This window comes from Bufo gargarizans, chromosome 9 (assembly GCF_014858855.1).
Source record: "Bufo gargarizans isolate SCDJY-AF-19 chromosome 9, ASM1485885v1, whole genome shotgun sequence".
Lineage (NCBI taxonomy): Eukaryota > Metazoa > Chordata > Amphibia > Anura > Bufonidae > Bufo > Bufo gargarizans.
Genome location: NC_058088.1, coordinates 18,588,626 through 18,609,696, shown reverse-complemented (window position 1 = coordinate 18,609,696; position 21,071 = coordinate 18,588,626). Strand labels below are relative to the sequence as shown.

At 45.3% G+C, this 21,071-nt stretch overlaps 1 protein-coding gene across 1 annotated transcript in view; it reads left to right on the top strand.

Annotated features, from left to right (window-relative positions):
• LOC122919723 (oocyte zinc finger protein XlCOF7.1-like) overlaps positions 1-21,071 on the top strand; it is a 285,514-nt gene extending 264,443 nt beyond the window's left edge. The window contains exons 8-13 of the mRNA XM_044268907.1: positions 11,201-11,294; positions 12,151-12,312; positions 12,387-12,477; positions 12,567-12,646; positions 13,059-13,152; positions 16,836-21,071. Coding sequence (XP_044124842.1) covers positions 11,201-11,294; positions 12,151-12,312; positions 12,387-12,477; positions 12,567-12,646; positions 13,059-13,152; positions 16,836-18,376 — 2,062 coding nt within the window. The 3' untranslated portion in view covers positions 18,377-21,071. The remainder of the gene's footprint in view (positions 1-11,200; positions 11,295-12,150; positions 12,313-12,386; positions 12,478-12,566; positions 12,647-13,058; positions 13,153-16,835) is intronic.

Genomic DNA, 21,071 nt, shown 5'->3' with positions numbered 1-21,071 from the left:
TCACTGGCCTGGGCGCGGCTAAGCTCCATTCAAGTGAACCGAGCTTAGCCCCCCCCCTCCCAGGCCTTCTCAAACAGCTGATCGGCGGGGGTCCCGGGTGTCGGACCCCCGCCGACCAGATGCTGGTGATTTATCCAGAGGAAAGATCATCAGTTTAAACAAAGTGCAGAACCCCTTTAAGACCAGGCGAGGACTGGAGGAGTTGCCCATAGCAACCAATCTGATCACTGCTTTCATTCTCAGACCTGCTTCAAAAAGCTAAATCCTGATTGGTTGCTCAGGGCAGCGTGTCCGCAGGTCTGTATGATGTGTACACGCGGTACCCGTGCGGCTAATATAATAATTCTACTCTTGTAGAAAACCGCCCCTCCGTGTGCCCCAATGGGGCGTCACACCGCATTCTATTTCTTTAAATGGCTGCCTGTAACCCCTATTTGTTAATATAAAGTTATGTGTACAGCAGAAGGGTCCCCTGTCCGCATCACAACATACATGTACATGTGAGAAAAGCTCATCAACCCGTATCCAAACATACATGTAGATGGCAGTAGAGGTCCCCTGTCCGCATCGCAACATACATGTCTATAGCAGGAAGGCTCCTCTGCCCACATATGAGCATACACGTCCATAGCAGAAGGCTCTCCTGCCCGTACCCGAACATGCATGTCCATAGCAGAAGGCTCTCCCGACCGTACCCAAAAATACACGTCCATAGCAGGAGGCTCTCCTGCCCGTACCCGAACATACATGTCCATAGCATGAAGGCTCTCCTGCCCGTACCCGAACATGCATGTCCATAGCATGAAGGCTCTCCTGCCCGTACCCGAACATACACGTCCATAGCAGAAGGCTCTCCTGCCCGTACCCGAACATACATGTCCATAGCATGAAGGCTCTCCTGCTCGTACCCGAACATACATGTCCATAGCATGAAGGCTCTCCTGCCCGTACCCGAACATACATGTCCATAGCATGAAGGCTCTCCTGCCCGTACCCGAACATACATGTCCATAGCATGAAGGCTCTCCTGCCCGTACCCGAACATACACGTCCATAGCAGAAGGCTCTCCTGCCCGTACCCGAACATACATGTCCATAGCATGAAGGCTCTCCTGCTCGTACCCGAACATACATGTCCATAGCATGAAGGCTCTCCTGCCCGTACCCGAACATACATGTCCATAGCATGAAGGCTCTCCTGCCCGTACCCGAACATACATGTCCAGGAAGGCTCTCCTGCCCGTACCCGAACATACATGTTTATAGCAGGAGGCTCTCCTGCCCGTACCCGAACATACATGTTTATAGCAGGAGGCTCTCCTGCCCGTACCCGAACATACATGTTTATAGCAGGAGGCTCTCCTGCCCGCATTCTGATGTGCATGTAGATGATGGTTATCGCGGGGAGCACAGTACTGCTGCCCAGATCCGGGATGTATAACCCTCTCCACTTGCCGATCATGCTGCAGACAGGGCCGGGGACTACATGTCCTAACAAAGGTCCTCAGGACTTTCCAGGAATATTACATTGTCCGGACTGATCTCTGTGGGCCCCTCCACTCTGCCTGGATTATATGTGAGGGGCCAACTTTCAGCTGACATTTTTCTGACGGTTCTTTGGCAGCTGCTCCTCTGGTGCCACGTTGACGGCCATTGCTTATAACAGCCTCCGCTGCCGGTTTATTCAGGGCTAATCGGACATTCGTGGCACATCCCAGCCGTATACGACCGCTGTCTTGTATAATTCCCACTTAATGATTAGTTCCAAATATAAGTATTGCAAACGTGCGACAGTTTAGAGTGGAATGCTAATTCTAGATGTGGTGTCGCCATATACCAATATTCCCTATCAATTAGCGATGCAGGCTTTCGGTTTCTTATAGTGATTACACCACACAGCTCCGAGATTATATTTGCAAGGTTACGTAATTTTTACTCAAGCATCATTTCTTCATGTTTAATGGTGAGTATTATGTGCAGCTAGTAGGAGTCAGGGGGCAAAATCTTCACCCTCCATAGCTAATATTTTCATGGGAAAGAGTTTTTTTTTTTTACGGAAGCTAACCCTAGACGATCTGTTGATTATATGGGTCGGCGATGTGGCGGACGTTCCAGCTTTAGGTGAATACTTCAATGAGGGGATAGATACAAACGAATTTAGCATCCATCATGATCCGAAATCTGTAGTATTTCTGGACCCGCCAATTCAATGATCTCAACATCAACCCATAGAAAAGAGACGGCTGGCAATACTAGCCTTTTAGCGACTTCATGTCACCCACCTCATGTGACACGGAACGAAATGTTGCGAGCAAGACGCAACTATTCGGATAGTACGTGTAACTTTATGTGGAAATAACTTTGGAACACTTTTACTTATCCAAGCCATTCTGAGACTGTTTTCTCGTGACACATTGTACTTTGTGATAGTCAAAAATTTGAGTCAATATATTTTATTTTTATTTAGGAAAAAATCCAAAATTTATAAAAAAAAATAGAAAAATTCGCAATTTTCAATTTTTTTATTTCTCTGCTTTTAAACCAGATAGTGATACCTCATAAAATATTTATTACTTAACATTCCCCATATGTCTCCTTTATGTTGGCATAATTTTGCAAATGTAATTTTATTTTTTTAGGACGTTAGAAGGCTTAGAAGTTTAGAAGCAAATCTTGAAATTTTTAAGAAAATTTCCAAAACCTACTTTTTAAGGACCAGTTCAGGTCTGAAGTCACTTTGTGGGGCTTACATAGTGGATACCCCCATCAATGACCCCATTGTAGAAACGACACCCATCAAGTTACGCAATACTTTGTTAACCCTTTAGGTGTTCCACAAGAATTAAAGGAAAATGGAGATGAAATTTCAAAATTTCACATTTTTTTCAGATTTTCCATTTTAATCCATTTTTTTTTCTTTAACACGTTGAGGGTTAACAGCCAAACAAAACTCAATATTTATTACCCTGATTCTGCGGTTTACAGAAACAGCCCACATGTGGTTGTAAACTGATATAAGGGTACACAGCAGGGCGCAGCACGCAGCAGAAAAGGAACGCCATATGGTTTTTGGAAGGTAGATTTTGCTGGACTGGTTTTTAGATGCCATGTCCCATTTGAAGCCCCCCTGATGCACCCTTACAGTAGAAACTCCCCAAAATGACCCCATTTTGGAAACTAGGGGATAAGGTGCCAGTTTTATTGGTACCATTTTTGGGTACATATGATTTTTTTGATCATTCATTGGGGCAAGGTGACCCAAAAAAATTAATTTAGGCACAGTTTCTATTTATTTATTTTGACAGTGTTCACCTGAGAGGTTAGGTCATGTGATATTTTTATAGAGCAGATCATTACGGACGTGGCAATACCTAATATGTATACTTTTTCTTATTTATTTAAGTTTTACACAATAATAGCATTTTTAAAACAAAAAAATGATGTTTTAGGCTACATGCACACGACCTTGTCCCCCCTGTGGCCTTATTGCAGCCTCCATACACGGGCACCGGCTGTGTGCATTCCGCATCACGAATTGCGGACCCATTCACTTGAATGGGTCCGTAATCTCAGAGATGCGGAATGGAGGCACGGATCGGAACCCCACGGAAGCACTACAGAGTGCTTCTGTGGTGTTACTGGCCGCACCTCCGCACAGCAAAAAAGTAGCACATGCACCACTTTTTTGCAGTGCGGACCGTCGGGTGCGGATCGCGGACTCCATTCAAGTGAATGGGTCTGCGATCCACATACGGCTACCCCACAGTCTGTGCCCGTGCATTGCGGACCGCAATTTGCGCTCCGCAGCAGGGGCACGGAGCCCTAACGTTTGTGTGCATGTAGCCTAAGGCCCCTTTCACACGAGCGAGTTTTTGACGCGGGTGAAATGCGTGAGATGAACGCATAGCACCCGCACTGAATCCTGACCCATTCATTTCAGTGTGTCTGTGTACATGAGCGTTTTTTTTCACGCATCAGTTCTGCGTTGTGTTAAAATCGTAGCATGTTCTATATTCTGCGTTTTTCACGCAGCCCTGGCCCCATAGAAGTAAATGGGGCTGCGTGAAAAACACATCGCATCCGGAAGGAGATGTTGTTTTTAAACCTTCAGTTTTATATCATGCGTGTGAAAAACGCATCAAAGCGCATTGCTTTGTGCGGAAAAAAATGAACGCAATCGCAGACAAAACTGACTGAACGTGCAAAAATGGTGCGAGTTTAACTGAAAGAATCCTGAACGCATCCGGACCTAATCCGTCACGCTCGTGTGAAAGGGGCTTAGTGTCTCCATAGTCTGAGAGCCATAGCTTTTTTTTTTTTTTTTTACCGAACGTCTTAGGTAGGATCTCATTTTTTGTGGGATGAGGGGATGGTTTGATTGGTACTATTTTGGGGGGCATACGCCTTTTTGATTGCTCGGTGTTGCAATTTCTGTGATGTAAGGTGACAAAAAATGACTTTTTGCCATTTTTTATTTTTTTTTTTGACGGTGTTCACCTGTAGGGTTAGGTCATGTGATATTTTTATAATGCTGGTTGTTACAGACACGGCAATACCTAATATTTATACTTTTTTTTTTTATTATTTCACTTCAACACAATAATAGCATATTTGAAAGAAAATAATGATGTTTTAGTGTCTCCATGTTCTGAGAGCTATATTTTTTATTTATTTTTTTAGCTATTTTCTTATGTAGGATCTTACTTTTTGCGGGATAAGGTGATGGTTTTATTGGTACTATTTTGTTCGACATACGCCTTTTTAATCGCTTGGCTTTGCACTTTTTGTGATGTAAGGTGACTTTTTTTTTTATGGTGTTTATCGGATGGGGTGGATCATATGATATATTTATAGTCGGTCGTTACGGACGCGGCGATACCTAATATGTGTTTTTTTTTCACTTTTTTTTCTATTTTTTATTATGAAATCTGGGAAAAGGGGTGTTTTTTTATTTTTTTACTTGAAACTTTATTTTTTTTTTATTAACCCCTTAAGGACCGAGGACGTACCGGTACGCCCTATTTCCCGAGTCCTTAAGGACCGAGGACGTACCGGTACGTCCTGACTTAAAATCTGCATTCCGGCGCCGCAGGGGTTAATCGGAACGGGACGCCGGCTGAAATCATTCAGCCGGCATCCCGTAACAACGCAGGGGGGGGTCATTGGACCCCCCGTATCGGCGATCGCAGAAAACCGCAGGTCAATTCAGACCTGCGGTTTTCTGCGTTTCCGGTCCATTCGGGTGTCCTGTGACCCGATGAACCGGAAAAAGACTGCGATCGGTGGCGTAATTTTACACCACCAATCGCAGTCCGAGGATTTGCAGAGGCGGAGCTGGCCCTGGTGCTGAACGCCGCTGTCCAGGGTGCTGATTGGTGCAGGGGAGAGAGGCGCGAGATTCAAACTTCCTGCGCTCCTCTCTCCCCTCCTCTTCCTGTCCAGCACCCTGACCGTGCAGCATCGTCCAGCACCAGCTCCTGTGTCCCCCTAAATCGGCATCCATCACCCTCCTGCACCCATCGCCACCCAGGTAGGTTAGGGTCAGTGAGGGAGAGGCACCGTTAGGCAGGGAAAGAAGGGAAAAGTTAGAAAAAAAAAAAAAAAAAAAAAAAGCACATTTATTCCAAACTTTTTTTTTTCAACTTTCAGACCCCAGACCCCCCCTGCCACTTGCCCCCCCGCATCCCCCCCACCACCAGCCCCCCCCCCACCCACCAACCCCCTCCCCCCACCACCAGACCCTTCCCCCACCACCACATTTTTTTTTTTTCTGCGTGCGCTGACTGGCCGGCACTTTTTAGCGTCCGTCCACTGTTAGCGCATCGCCCGCCCGCCCCACCACCCCACCGACCGCTGATCAGCGTTGAACCGCAGATCAGCAAGTTTGAACTTTTTTTTTTTTTTTTTCCTAACACTTGCCCATTTTTTTTGCCTGGACTTTTTAGTACGTGAACACCCGTGCCCCCACACACACGCACATAGAATAAAGGTTTACACGCACGCACATACACACGCACACACACACACCCATGGCCCGCCGGGTGTTCTCAGCCGAGGAGGCATATGCCCAGATTGCCTCCGACTCTGAGAGCCCCAGTGAGGATGAGGATGACCCCACGTTCCTTTTGTCATCCGCATCCTCCTCATCATCATCGGATGACGATGAGCCACCAAGGCAGCGGAGACGCCGCCAGGCGGAGCCAGGGGCCACACATGCTAGGGATCCTGTGGCCCACCCTAGTACGAGCCGCCCTGGGGTTCGTACTGGTTTCCCGGCCCACCAAATAAGTTCACCGGAGCCCCCTGCCGATGAACCTAGCTGGTGTCCCCCAGTGGACTTTGAGCCTGAGATTCCGGATTTCGCTGGCAATCCTGGAATCCAGATTCCCACAGTGGGGTTTACTGAAATAGACTTTTTTAGTTTTTTTTTCAGTAACCCACTGGTGAATTTGATGGTGGAGCAGACGAATCTGTACGCCCAACAGTTCGTCGCTCAAAACCCAGGCTCAGTTTTGGCTAGACCCGGTGGCTGGACGCCGGTCAGTGCAGCCGAGATGAGGACATTTTGGGGCCTCGTGCTGCATATGGGTCTAGTCCAAAAACCCAGTGTCAGGCAATACTGGAGTGGGGACATCCTGTACCAGACCCCACTGTACAGTATGGTCATGACACGTCACCGGTTTGAGGCCATCCGGAAATGTCTGCATTATTCCGATAATGCAGCATGTCCCCCCCGAGGTGATCCTGCCTATGACCGGCTGTACAAGATACGGCCGGTCATCGATCACTTTGGGGCCACATTTCAGCAGGCCTACGTACCTGGAAGGGAGGTCGCGGTTGATGAGTCTCTCGTTGCGTTCAAGGGGAGACTCAGTTTCCGCCAATACATTCCCACAAAGCGGGCGAGGTATGGCGTGAAGCTATACAAAATTTGTGAGAGTACCTCAGGGTACACTTACAAATTTCGTGTGTACGAGGGGCGAGATTCCCGGATTCAACCACCAGAATGTCCCCCCACTCTGGGTGTTACCGGGAAACTCGTGTGGGACCTTATGAACCCACTGCTGGATAAGGGTTACCACTTGTACGTGGACAACTTTTATACCAGCATTCCCTTGTTCAGGTCCCTTGCCGCCAGATCCACGTTCGCTTGTGGGACCGTGCGGAAAAATCAACGCGGCCTCCCTGCCTACCCCCTCCAGGTACCTATCCCCAGGGGTGAGACCCGTGCACTTACCAGTGGAAACCTGTTGCTGGTCAGGTATAAGGACAAGAGGGATGTCCTTGTACTGTCCACAATCCACGGTAACAGCACCACCCCCGTCTCTGTGCGAGGTACCGCGGCAACGGTCCTCAAGCCCGATTGTATCGTCGACTACAATCGGTATATGGGAGGAGTTGATCTCTCTGATCAAGTCCTCACGCCATATAACGCCATGCGCAAAACCCGGGCATGGTACAAAAAAGTTGCGGTCTACATGGTGCAGGTTGCCATGTACAACTCTTTTGTGCTGTCCCGGAGCGCTGGCAGCACAGGGACATTCCTCCAATTCTATGAGGCAGTCCTCAAAGACCTGATCTTTTCGGACCGGGAAAGAGCAGGCCGGAGTACCTCGGGAACTGGAGGCGCCCGGATCGTCCCTGGCCAACACTTTCCAGGTGTGGTCCCCCATACTGGAAAGAAGGGACGAACCCAAAAAAAGTGCAGAGTGTGTCACAAGAGGGGGATATGGAAGGACACCACAACTCAATGTGACACGTGCCCCGATCATCCGGGCCTCTGCATTATCGATTGCTTCAGGGAGTATCACACTTCCATGGAGTACTACATTTTTATAATCCCCAACAGTTCACTAGAGAACATAAAACACTATGGCTCTCAGACTTTGGAGACACGAAAACAATTTTTCTTTCCCCAAAAAATATTAGTTTTAGTGCAGGCATCCTCAAACTGCGGCCCTCCAGATGTTGTAAAACTATAACTCCCAGCATGCCCAGACAACCTACAGCCATCATCAGGGCATGATGGGAATTGTAGTTTTACAACATCTGGAGGGCCACAGTTTTAGGATGCCTGCTTAGTGTCTCCAAAGTCTGAGAGCCATACATATTGGGCATCGTCGCGTGCGTAAAAGTCGTCGCTATAAAAATAACTTTTTACCAAACGCCTCGGATGAACGGTGTTAAAAATATAAAATAAAAACGGTGCCAAAACACCTATTTTTGGGCAAAATTTAAATTTAAATCCATTTTGCCGGTAATAAAGCAAGGGTTAACAGCCAAACAAAACTAAACATTTATTGCCCCAATTCTGTAGTTTGCAGAAACACCCCATATGTGGTCGTAAATGGCTATATAGCCGCACGGCAGGGCATAGAACGAAGGGAACTCCATACGGTTTCTGGAAGGCAGATTTTGATGGACAGTTTTTTTTTTTTACACCATGTCCCATTAGAAGCCCCCCCTGATGTAGCCTAGACTAGAAACTCCAAAAAAGTGACCCCATCTAAGAAACTACACCCCTCAAGGTATTCAAAAATTACTTTACAAACTATGTTAACCCTTTAGGTGTTCCACAAAACTAAATAGCGAATGTAGAAACAATTTTAGAATTAAATTTTTTTGTTACATTGCCTCAAAAAAGAGTAATATAGAGCAACCAAAAATCTAATTTACCCCAAAAATTGTCCCAAAACAACAACCACCTTATCCCGTAGTTTCCTAGATGGGGTCACTTTTATGGAGTTTCTACTCATGGGGTGCATCAGGGGGCTTGAAAGGGTACATGGTGTAAATAAACCAGTCCAGCAAAATCTGCCTTCCAAAAACCGTATGGCGTTCCCCTTCTTCTATGTCCTGCCGTTTAGCCAAACAGTAGTTTACGACCACATTTGGGGTGTTTTTGCAAACTACAGAATCAGGGCAACCCATTTTGAGTTTTGTTTGGCAGTTAACCCTTGTTTTACTCCTGGAAAAAACTGATTATATTGGAAAATTTTCCAAAAAATAGAAATTTCTAAATTGTTTCTCCATCTGCCATTAACTCTTGTGGAACAGCTAAAGGGTTAACAAAGTTTGTAAACCCAGTTTTGATTACCTTGAGGGGTGTACTTTCTTAGATGGAGTCACTTTTTTGAAATTTCTATTCTAGGGGTGCAACAGGGGGCTTCAAATGGGACATGGTATAAACAAAACCAGTCCTGCAAAATCTGCCTTCCAAAACTCATATGGTGTTCCCCTCCTTCTATGTGCTACCGTTCGGCCAAACAGTAGTTTACGACCACATATGGGGTGTTTTTGCAAACTACAGAATCAGGGCAACCCATTTTGAGTGTTGTTTGGCAGTTAACCCTTGTTTTACTCCTGGAAAAAATTGATTATATTGGAAAATTTTCCAAAAAATTGAAATTTCTAAATTGTTTCTCCATCTGCCATTAACTCTTGTGGAACACCTAAAGGGTTAACAAAGTTTGTAAACCCAGTTTTGAATACCTTGAGGGGTGTACTTTCTTAGATGGAGTCACTTTTTTGAAATTTCTATTCTAGGGGTGCAACAGGGGGCTTCAAATGGGACATGGTATAAACAAAACCAGTCCTGCAAAATCTGCCTTCCAAAACCCATATGGTGTTCCCCTCCTTCTATGTCCTGCCGTTCGGCCAAACAGTAGTTTACGACCACATATGGGGTGTTTCTACAAACTACAGAATCAGGGCAACCCATTTTGAGTTTTGTTTGGCAGTTAACCCTTGTTTTACTCCTGGAAAAAATTGATTATATTGGAAAATTTTCCAAAAAATAGAAATTTCAAAATTGTTTCTCCATCTGCCATCAACTCTTGTGGAAGACCTAAAGGGTTAATAAAGTTTGAAAAAACAGTTTTGAATACCTTGAGGGGTGTAGTTTCTAGAATGGGGTCATTTTTGGGAGGTTTCTATTATCTAAGCCTCACAATATGACTGCAAACCTGAACTGGTCCATAAAAAGTGGGATTTTGAAGATTTCTCAAAAATTTCAAAATTTGCTTCTAAACTTCTAAGCATTGTAACATCCCCAAAAAATAAAATATCATTCCCAAAATGCTACAAACATGAAGTAGACATATGGGGAATGTAAAGTCATCACAATTTTTGGGGGTATTACTATGTATTACAGAAGTAGAGAAACTGAAACTTTGAAATTTGCTAATTTTTCAAAATTTTTGGTAAAAAATTTATTTTTTTATGCAAAAAAATTAACTTTTTTGACCCAATTTTAGCAGTGTCATGAAGTACAATATGTGACGAAAAAACAATCTCAGAACGGCCTGGGTAAGTCGAAGCGTTTTAAAGTTATGAGCACTTAAAGTGACACTGGTCAGATTTGCAAAAAATGGCCTGGTCCTTAAGGTGAAAATGAGCCTGGTCCTTAAGGGGTTAAAAACACTTTTTTTTTTACTTTTTTCATTTTTTTTCTTTATTTCTGTCCCACTCTGGGACTTCAACTTTGGGGGGTCTGATCCCGTCTGCAATGCTTCACAATACATCTGTATAGTAATGCATTGCCTGTTCGTGTACAACAGTCAGTAGTACACGAACAGGTTGCCTAGGAGACGCAGCCTGAGGCTGGATCTCCTGGGCACCCGTAGAAGGCAGGTCAGGCTGCCTCCTCTTGCATCGGGTCCCCGCCACAGCAGCGCGGGGACTCGATGTGCTCCTTCACCCGCCGCAAACTACTAATATGTTACGGTCAGCACGGCATAGAAGGGGTTAATCAGCCAGCATCGCTGTAAACAGCAATGCTGGTGGATACAGCAGGGACCCGGCTACCAGGGACTGCCGGACCCCTGCAGTGATCGGGCGCCCGCCGCTCAGGTGCCCGCCCGAACACCATAACGTACTATTACATCAAAATGCAGGAAGTCACTGACTTCCATGACGTAATAGTACGTCACATGTCGGGAAGGGGTTAAAGAGAGGTGAACATTGACTTTTCTGTATGTCATGAGTAAGGACCGAGGATTGTGGAGTCCGAAACGTGTAGACCTCGTGGATCTTGTATGAGATTCGTGTTTGGAGAACAGTTTTTTATTGTTATTAATAAAGCTGCACGTTTTTATGGGAAGCTGGACCGCTTTGGATTATAATGATTACGTATCCTCTACGTGTCCTCTCTCTGATCCGTCTCTTTTGTTGTCTCTCCAGGTCTCCCATCCTTTTGAAGTCACCAGATAATTGTCCATTTGCTGACCATCTACACCATGGCGGAACAGATACTGACCCTCACGCTGGAGATCATCCACCTGCTGACGGGAGAGGTGAGGGTTCCTGGGAATCACTCTTCGAGTCTGTTCCCATGCGGATTTTGGCGCGTGTGCGCCGCACTACAATCCGTGTGAAACTCATGGCAAATCCTGCCAGTCCCATTGTTTTCAATGGAAATTAGCGTTGCCATTCCTTCCATGCAAATTGAAATCCGCCATAAGAAGTGACATGTCCGTTTTTGACTGAATTCTGCAGCGGGTAACTGCACGTAGATTAGGCTATTGAATAAGGTGCAGACCGGAGCCGCGCAAACTGTAAATCCGTGACAGAAGTTGGAGGGTCAGCCTCAGATTTCTCCTGCAGATTCCACATTGGTATTTTTCCACACAACCTTAAAGTCATGTGAACAAAAAGAGGGTTATCTTCAGGATAGGTCATCATTATCACATCGACAGGGGTCCAAGTCCTGGCACTCCCACCAATCAGCGGGGCTGCTGTGCTCACCGGACCCTGGGCTCCTGGCAGCTTTCCAAGCACAGCGCCATACTTTACACAGTGGCTGTGCTTAGTATTGCAGCTCAGCCCCATTGACTTGTATAAAGATAGGTCATCAAAAAGGGGTTGTTCCATGGCAAAAACGTATCCCCTATCTGCAGGATCGGTAAGGGGCCCATCTGCTATAGGCCCTGCCGATCATCAAAATGGGGTCCCCGTGTTTCCAATTTGAAAGGAGTGGCAGTCCACCATGCGTGCTGCAGCTCCATTCACCTCTTTGGGACCTCTGGAGATAGGTGAGTGTTGTGCCCCCGCTGATCAGACACTTGTCCCCTGTCCTGAGAACAGGGGATGTGTTGGTCATGGCACCCGGCTGAAAAGATGACATTTATTAGTGTTTCTCTCCGTACACAGGATTACATGGTAGTGAAGAAATCTGGGTGTGCGACACGAGGATGGAGCAAGAGCCAAAGCTCCGTCATGGATCCTCCGCCTCAATCACTGATAAATCTTAGAGATAATGAGCAGAAGATCCTAGAGATCATCAACAAGATCGCCCAGATGCTGAGCGGAGAGGTGAGCGCTGCTGGGAATGCTGGGATATAATACAGCAATGTGTCCGGGTGATGACTATATCATTGTGTTGTCAGGAGGTCACCGTCTCTCTCTCCACCAAGAAGTGGGAGAAGGACAAGCACAAGGACGTCAAGGTGGAGAAACTCGAGCCTCTCACACCACAGGGTAAGAGGAGACTGTCCATAAATGTGAAGGGGCCACCTGGATGCACCTACAATTATAACGCATACCCCACTTTGTCTGTGTTTTTACAGATGGATCCAGTAGATGTAGTACACCAGAAAGCTCCCATACTCTTCATGATTTTCCCTTGGACAGTTCGAAGAATAATCAGGTAGAGGAATTAGAGAAAGAAAAGCCTGAAAGGGATGTCCCAAGCTATATACTTATCCACTATCCATAGCACAGGGAATAAGTATCTGATTGTTGGGACCCCCACCGATCATGAGAATGGGGCTCCCAAGTCCCCTGAATGAACGGAGCAGTGATCAAGAATATACATTGCCGTTCCATTCATTCTCTATAGGACTCCCGGAGACGGCCAAGCCCTGGCCTCGGCCAACATGACCTCTGGCAGTCCCATAGTGATTAAATGGAGCGGCAGCACGCAGGCTTAACCAGCTTGGGACTCTCACCAATCACCTGCGCTGTGCGGATACGGGATACGTTCATATCACGGGGAAACCCCCTTTAAAGAGACATCGCATACATCAAACCTTATTTCATCTAGTGTCATTACCTTTTAGATGGATGACCTTGTTATTATCAAAGTGGAGAATACAGAGGGAGACGAGGAGTATTATAAAGCTGTTTTTCCTAGTAAGGAGGAGGATGCACCAGGTGAGTGATAACCTCCCGCTGGAGAAGAGTCAATTATTCTCCTTCTTCATGCTGGTCGCAGTCTCGTCGGTACAATCTGTTGGGAAAGAGAGCCCCTGCCTGGTTTCGGGTAATCATCAGCCCTCACCTCTTATCATTGTACACGCAACATAGGACCGCATTTCCTGATCATGATAGATCCTATGGAGGATAGAAGCGGAGTCATTAGATTTGTGCATAGGAAGCTAAACCTTGTTGTAATATACAAGGTGAAACTCAATGCCTGAAAAAGGATACTAAAACCAACAAAAAAAACACTTTATTTAGTTAAAAAAACCCACTTGTGGGTCTTGTTCCCCTAGGTATCACAGACATGTACCTTGTGCCATCACAGTCAGGTGTGGAGAGGTCACGGTAAGTATACCTCCACACCTTATCTCCGAGTACTGTGCGAATGCACCAGGGTAGTGAAATATTAACCTCTGGATGACTGACATTCGGATCCCCCAAGGTATACAAAAATAGGGTGGACCTGATCTGGCCAGTCCTGCACCCCCTGGTAGAGCAATGTACACCCAGTGTAACCACACTGGGAACAACAATCTCAGAGTGGTTCACTCTGCATGACAAAAGAGTTGGCTCCCTAGGTGCGCTCTACGCGTTTGTCAGGATTGCCCTGAATCATCAGGAGCCTATGGAGCGTTAAGGCTACTTTCACACTAGCGGTTTTCTTTTCCGGCACTGAGTTCCGTCAAAGGGGCTCAATGCCGGAAAATAACTGATCAGTTTTATCCCATGCATTTCGAATGGAGAGTAATCCGTTCAGGATGCATCAGGATGTCTTCAGTTCAGTCATTTTGACTGATCAGGCAAAAGATAAAACCGCAGCATGCTACGGTTTTATCTCCGGTGAAAAAAAACGAAAGACTTGCCAAAATACGCATGCGCAGACCGAAAAAAAGGTGAAAGAAAAATAAAGACGGTTCCGGCATTTCAATGCATTTTCCTGACTGATCAGGATCCTGATCAGTCTTACTAATGCCATCAGTTGGCATACGTTTTGCCGGATCACTCTGCCGCAAGTGTGAAAGTAGCCTTATGGATAGAATGAAGATGTGAACATACAGGCAAAAAGGATGACCACCGCTGATGGTGTGTGGACATGACCCACTGTAGAGGTGCTGCTGATACACCTAAACTAACTGTAAAAGTGCCGCTGATACACCCAGCTACAGTGCCGCTGCCCTAGCGCGTCCAGCACTGGTACTGCCATTATTTTCGTTTTAGTATCCTTTTTCAGGCAGTGAGTTTTAGTTTACAAGTGTATACATACCGCATGTATTGTGAATTTTTCAGTGGCTTTAATATACAAGGTGGCCCATGAAAAAGTATCCCGCCTCGAATATCGCCAACTCAAACTGCCTAATAGTAAATCTGTCTTAGTTGCCCATAGCAACCAATCAGAGCTCAGCTTTGATTTATTTTTTTCAGAGCCCTGTGGGAACTGAAAGCTGAGCTTTGAATGGTTGTTATTAGCAACTAAGACTGATTTATTATTCAGTTTGATACGTTATATCAGAAAGATGGTGTTCTCCCCGGGACGGCGAATAGCGGTTGTGGAAGGCTATGTGCGAAGCTGATCGATTAAGGAAATGCGAGACCTTTGCCGACAAGTGTCCAGGAACAAAACCACCAGCTAAACGTTGTATTCAGAGTCTGGTTTGGAAATGGCATTAGACTGGCTCTGCTGCAAACATGAAGAAACCGAGGCCTCCATCGATCAGGACGGCGGAAGTTGTGCACGAAATTCAGCAGCGGATTGCAAGTAGCCCCCAAAAATCGGCAAGGTGATTTATCGCGAACGACGTGTCAGCGAGTGATGAAATCTCTGAACCTGAAACTGTACCGAATAACGTGTGCGCAGCTAAATACGGAAATTACTGGACTTGGCTGCTGACTATGATTGATGACAGACCCATTGCTGGACTTCATGACGGACGAAGCTTGGTTTCATTTATCAGGTCACGTAAATTCCCAGAATACGAGGTACTGGTCTGCTGAAAATCTCATTTCACTCCCGAAACACCAAGAGGTTATGGCCAACACGTTCCCCAGACTTGTCCATATGCGGTTTTTTTTTTATCTGTGGGGAAATTTAAACCAGAAAGTGTCCGCTAACAATCCACATCCCCTGGATGAACTCAAGGAGAACATCACAAACACTATCCGGAGCATCACAAGCCGTATCGGCCAACGTAATCTGACGTGTCCAAGGATGCAGTGACCTGAACGGGGACCACTTCCAGCATCTTCTGTGACTTGTGGGTAATTAAAAAATAAAATAAAAATCCACTTGCTCATTCATCTTGTTATACTATCGCTGGAGGCGGGCTACTTTTTCGTGGGCCGCCCGTTTATATGCCTAAACCTAGTGACTACGCCAATGAATCCTTGTATGCAGATTAGATTAGATGAGGCGCTCAAACACAAACCTCTTTAGAAACAGAAGAGTGATCCCGTCTGCATAAAGCCCGATGTAGCAAGCGATTGTTGGGAAGGAAGCATTCGTTCCCGATAATCGCTTGCTCATTAGTGGAGGAGAAAGCTGTATTGACATGCAGTGATCTCTTCCACAGTATGGGGAGAAGTGATCGCTAATGCCATAGCTCGTCCCTATACAGAATCATTATTTGCCGGCAGCAAAGCGTGTTTAGATGGCATGATCTACTGCCAGCAAACGTTAATTTGGGTGTCCGCACCAAATATCACATTACCCCAGGGGTACACAATCTGGGGGCCGCTTGCAGCCCTTGATACCATTCTGTGCGGCCCCCAACCATCTGGTAACAGACATGTATGTCTATGTCTTGTGGCTGCTCACATGTATTTTTAATGTATCTCTCCCATTAGATGGGAGTCCTGGAGGTGTAACTAGACATTTATAGTATATACTGGATGTACTATATGCCATGAATACAGTATTTAACTTGGAAATACCCCTTTAACTTTTATTTTCGGCCCTTTGGATTCTTTCAGTTTGACAATGTGGCCCCTAGCCAGAAAAGGTTGTGCACCCTTGTATTACCCGATGAACGAGCCATATTACCGAATTATCAGGCCAATGCTCAGCCGGTATGAAGGCGCCTTTAGTCACCCTGTCTTCCCCCCCCCCCCCATCATCTTTATCTGCCATTGAAAACCTTTGCCACCTCTCCTCCCCAAATGTCCCCAATTTTAGTAGCTGAATTTCAGTTTTTCGGACCTATCTGACAGAATCTCCTCATCAGATTTAATGCAACATAGGTATATTGGTGACCTCACAGATTGGCGCTCCAGCCAGTTAGACCTACTTCACTGGACAATAAATGTCTCCTTTGTACAGTTTTATCTAGTGTAGAATGGTTTCACATGACCGTAATATGATTGGCATTTAATGTCCTCATCCCGTAGATTCCCAGTGGTTCTACTGAACACCTGACCTCTACTAGAACCCTATAGTGATCTAAGTTGGTTTTAGTGGGATCACGAGAGGCTTACACCTTGTGTCAGCGATAACGAAAGAAAAATGCAACCATATGAAACCAGCCTAAAGTAACTGCAACCTCCCATACCAGGGAAGTGAGGCAGCAATGTGTAACAGACCTGTGTTTAATAAAAAAAAAAGTGATAGAACAATGATTTTATTTTTATTTTTACTCCAACAGATGTCCTATTGAGTCTAGAGTGCAATTCTCCAAGTTTAGTGTCTGATTGTGAAGCGGAATACTCAGATCCACCTTCAGTCAAGAGCGATTGCTCCTCTGATCCCACTAAGCTCGAAGGATCTTCGTCTGATCAGTCAAAGACTGCTCAACAGCTTTCCCCCTTGGACGGGAGAAACAAGAGAAATGTGAACCGACTTTCATGCTTGGAATGCAGAAAATGTTTCCCCAATAAGGCACATCTTCTTGAACATCAGAAAATCCACACAGGAGAGCAGCCGTATTCATGTCTAGAATGCGGGAAAAGTTTCACCGGGAAATTAGATCTTTGCGAGCATAAAAAAATTCACACCGAAAAAAACAAATTTTTGTGCCCTGATTGCGGAAAAAGTTTTAATCAGAAAACAGGTCTTGTTAGACATCAGAGAACCCACACTGAGGAGAAGTCACATACGTGTTCAACGTGTGAAAAATGTTTTACAACCAGGCAACATCTTCTTGAACATCAGAGAACTCACACCGGGGAGAAGCCGTTCCCATGTCCCGAATGTGGGAAATGTTTCGCAGTTAAATCAAATCTTTTTTCCCATCAGAAAACTCACACGGGGGAGCGTCCTTTTCAATGTGCGGTGTGTGAAAAAAGTTTCATCCTGAAAACAGATCTTATTATCCATGAGCGAATTCACACAGGAGAGAAGCCGTACTCGTGTTCAGAATGTGGGAGATGTTTTATCCAGAAACAAGCTCTTGTTGCACATCAGAGAACTCACACAGGGGAGAAGACATATTCATGCTCGGAATGTGGGAAATGTTTTGCAATTAAAACAGATCTTGATGCACATCAGAAGGTTCACACGGAGGAGAAGCCATTTACTTGTCTGGTGTGTGAAAAATCTTTCAACCGGAAAACAGATCTTGTGAGACACATGAGAACCCACTCAGGAGAGAAGCCATTCTCCTGTTCGGTGTGTGGGAAGCGCTTTCGAAGCAAACAGCATTTGGTGGACCATGAGAGAATTCACACCGGGGAGAAACCATTCTCGTGTCCAGAATGCGGGAAATGTTTTAGATTAAGAAACAATCTTTACGTACATAAGAGAATTCACACGGGGGTCCGTCCGTTTTCATGTCCAGAATGTGAGAGATGTTTCACCCAAAGGTCGGATCTTACTGCGCACAGAAGAAGTCACACAGGGGAGAAGCCATATTCATGTTCAGAGTGCGGGAAATGTTTTACCCGAAAACGAAGTCTTGTTGATCACCGGAGAATCCACACGGGAGAAAAGCCTTATGCGTGTACAGAATGCGGGAGACCGTTTAACCAGAAACAAGCTCTTGTCGTACATCAGAGAATTCACACAAAAGAGAGGCCGTATCAATGTACTGAATGCGGTAAAGGGTTTAACCAGAAACAAGCTCTTATCGTACATCTTAGAATTCACACCGGGGAGAAGCCATATTCATGTACAGAATGTGAGAAACAGTTCATCCAGCTCCCAACTCTTATTGCACATCAGAGAAGTCACGCTCGGGAGAAGCCATAGTCGTGTGTAGAAGAGAAAAACAGACTGCATATAGGAGAATTTACACAGGGCAACGTTTTAACCAGCCAACGTTTGTTGAACATTGAAGAATTCACACAAAAGAGATGACTTACCCATCTTCAACGGTTTGGGCAGGAAAATTTTCTTATTGTACATATGGGAAATCGCACCCTGAAGAAGCCATAGAAAAGGAGAAATGTCTTACAGAAGAACAGACTCTTGGCAATTCACACGTCATGTGGATTTGTAAGTAGGTGCATGTTTTTATATTTTCATGGTCAAGAGAAGACAACCAGTAATGGCTTCCACAGGACCTGCTGTCATTGGGTGCAAGTTCATTTCCAACTCAAAGGTCTGAAGCTCACAAGACATTAGCATGCGATTTAGACAGAAGGCAAGTCTTCCCTTGCCTATTGACATACATTTAACGAATGGTTGGACAGTGGAGTACCCCATTTGTTCCGAGCTTCACACCAAAACTCATTTACACTCTGCAGCTCCTTCAGGTAGGGGCTGCAGCAATTAGGACTTACTCCATGTAATTAACCATGGACAGATATAATCATGGCAACATTTCTCCAGGTACAGTATATGTCTAGAGTTGGTTTTATGTTTTTTTGCCCTTCTCTCCAGGTGAAGAGAGTCTGCAGAAGTCCTCTCAGTGCATTCCGCGGCCAGTTTGTGGGTATGGGATGTGATTTGACATACAAAAAAACTGATCTGGAGTCAACGGCAGGTGTTTTATACATGTGTTACTGTATTTAAAGGGGTTGTGCCGTGATTAATGCAAAAAAAATTAAATGAGACATCATATAGTACATGACAATGTATTTCAAAGAAACTTAGAACCAGCCCTGGACCTCACATGGATCCAGAGATCTCCCCATTCATTGCTGCAATTGTTCTGCTAGATTTATTTCAAGCCGGCAGCTCAGGGAGAGTGTCCTTTCTGTAGTAGCTCAGGGTAACTGCTACAGCTTCTAAAGGCAAATATATCTGGTGACAGTTGAAGATGTAAACTGAACATGTGTGACCACCTCAGTGAGAGGTGAGAAATAAGGAAAAGAGCAAACAGCAGGTGGCGCTATACAGATAGATTTTAGTGAATAGCTCAGCAGCTTTACAAAAGTTTGAATTACAAGCCATTATAAAAGCATTCAGATCCAGGTGCTGGTTTGAAAATTTAAAATGTGTTTCGTGCCTCAACCCCTTTGACAGATTCCTTTTAAGCTCCATGAACAATAGTCATTTTTGTGTAAGATGCATAGATTTTGTGGCTTCTCCAGCCTCTGACTATGAGAATAGCAGGTATGGGGTGTGTGATAGGATCAGCTAGGTTATGGTTATATCGGTCTATGGAACCTTTGGGGTGTAGACCTGTCAGAGCTTCCTTCTATATTAGCAGTATGCGTATATGCCTCCTGTGGGGTAATAAAGGGGTTATCCAGGAATGGATATTGATCACATCTCGTCGGGATAGGTCCTCGTTATCAGATGGGCGGGGGTGTCGGGACTCAGATATTACAGGGAGCTGCCATGCTCTGCTCCCGCAGCTTTCCAAGCACAGCGCCATACATTGTATAGAGGCTGTGCTTGGTACTGCAGCTCAGCCCCATTCAATTTAATGCCTAGTGCAGGACCCCGGGGGGAGGAGCATGACACATATATTCAAGAGAAAATCCCTGCGTCATGCTCAGCCCCCTGACACCCTGCACTAGTTTTGCCCTAAGTCAGGGATATCAAACTCAAGGCCCTCTAGCTTTTGCAAAACTACAACTTCCATCATGTCTGGGCAGCCTACAGCTATCATGGCATGCTTGGAGTTGTAGTTTTGCACCAGCGGGAGGCCGACCTGTTTGACATCCCTGCCCTTATTGTTTCATCTGACATCTTAAAGAGCACCGCCTGAAATGTCTGTTTTAGTAAATCATTGTATCCCCCATGACATAACTGTTCTAGAGCATCTGCTCTGAGAACTCTGCCTTGTGCTGTTCCTCTGTTATTCCTCTAATAACGTTATGAACCATTTGACAACAGGGTGTTACCAGTTGGGGGCGTGTCCTTACACGGTCTGATGCTGCTCAACCAGTACCGACTGTGCATGTTCACATCCTGCCGAGAAGGGGAATTAGTAACACCCGGGTGTCAATCTATTCAACAGCACAGTGCAGAAATCTAATGCGTATTATCGTAACGTATTATAACGGACAGGAGTCTTGACCGGCTCTCAGCAAGTACCTGGACCAGTAGGTTCCCCGTTTCCCTTGGACAGGATCTGATCCTGTTTTGGCACAAGTCATACGGTTCTCACGTGATCGATTCATAAATTACAGAAAAAAAAAGACTCTTGGACTCAAAAATTGCAGAATTTGGCGAGGACCTGGAAATTGTATCGGCCTCTAAAGTCATAACCCCCCAAAGTGTCTCGTATTTTAAGGATCAGTCTGTATATTTTTTTTATATTCCTGTATGTTTTGCTCCTTAGATATTATTTTAGAAAAATAGAGTTTTACCTTAATAAATCTACAAAAATGTATTCAAAAAGTTACCGTCTGCTTCTTAACCGAGGTATTAGGGTTGGAAGTTTTATATTTAGCTCATTTATTTTGTGGTCATATTATGTGTAAAAACTGCAAGAATGTGATCATACATTTAAAAAAATTAATCTTTGTGACAATGGATGTAAGTGCCCAAA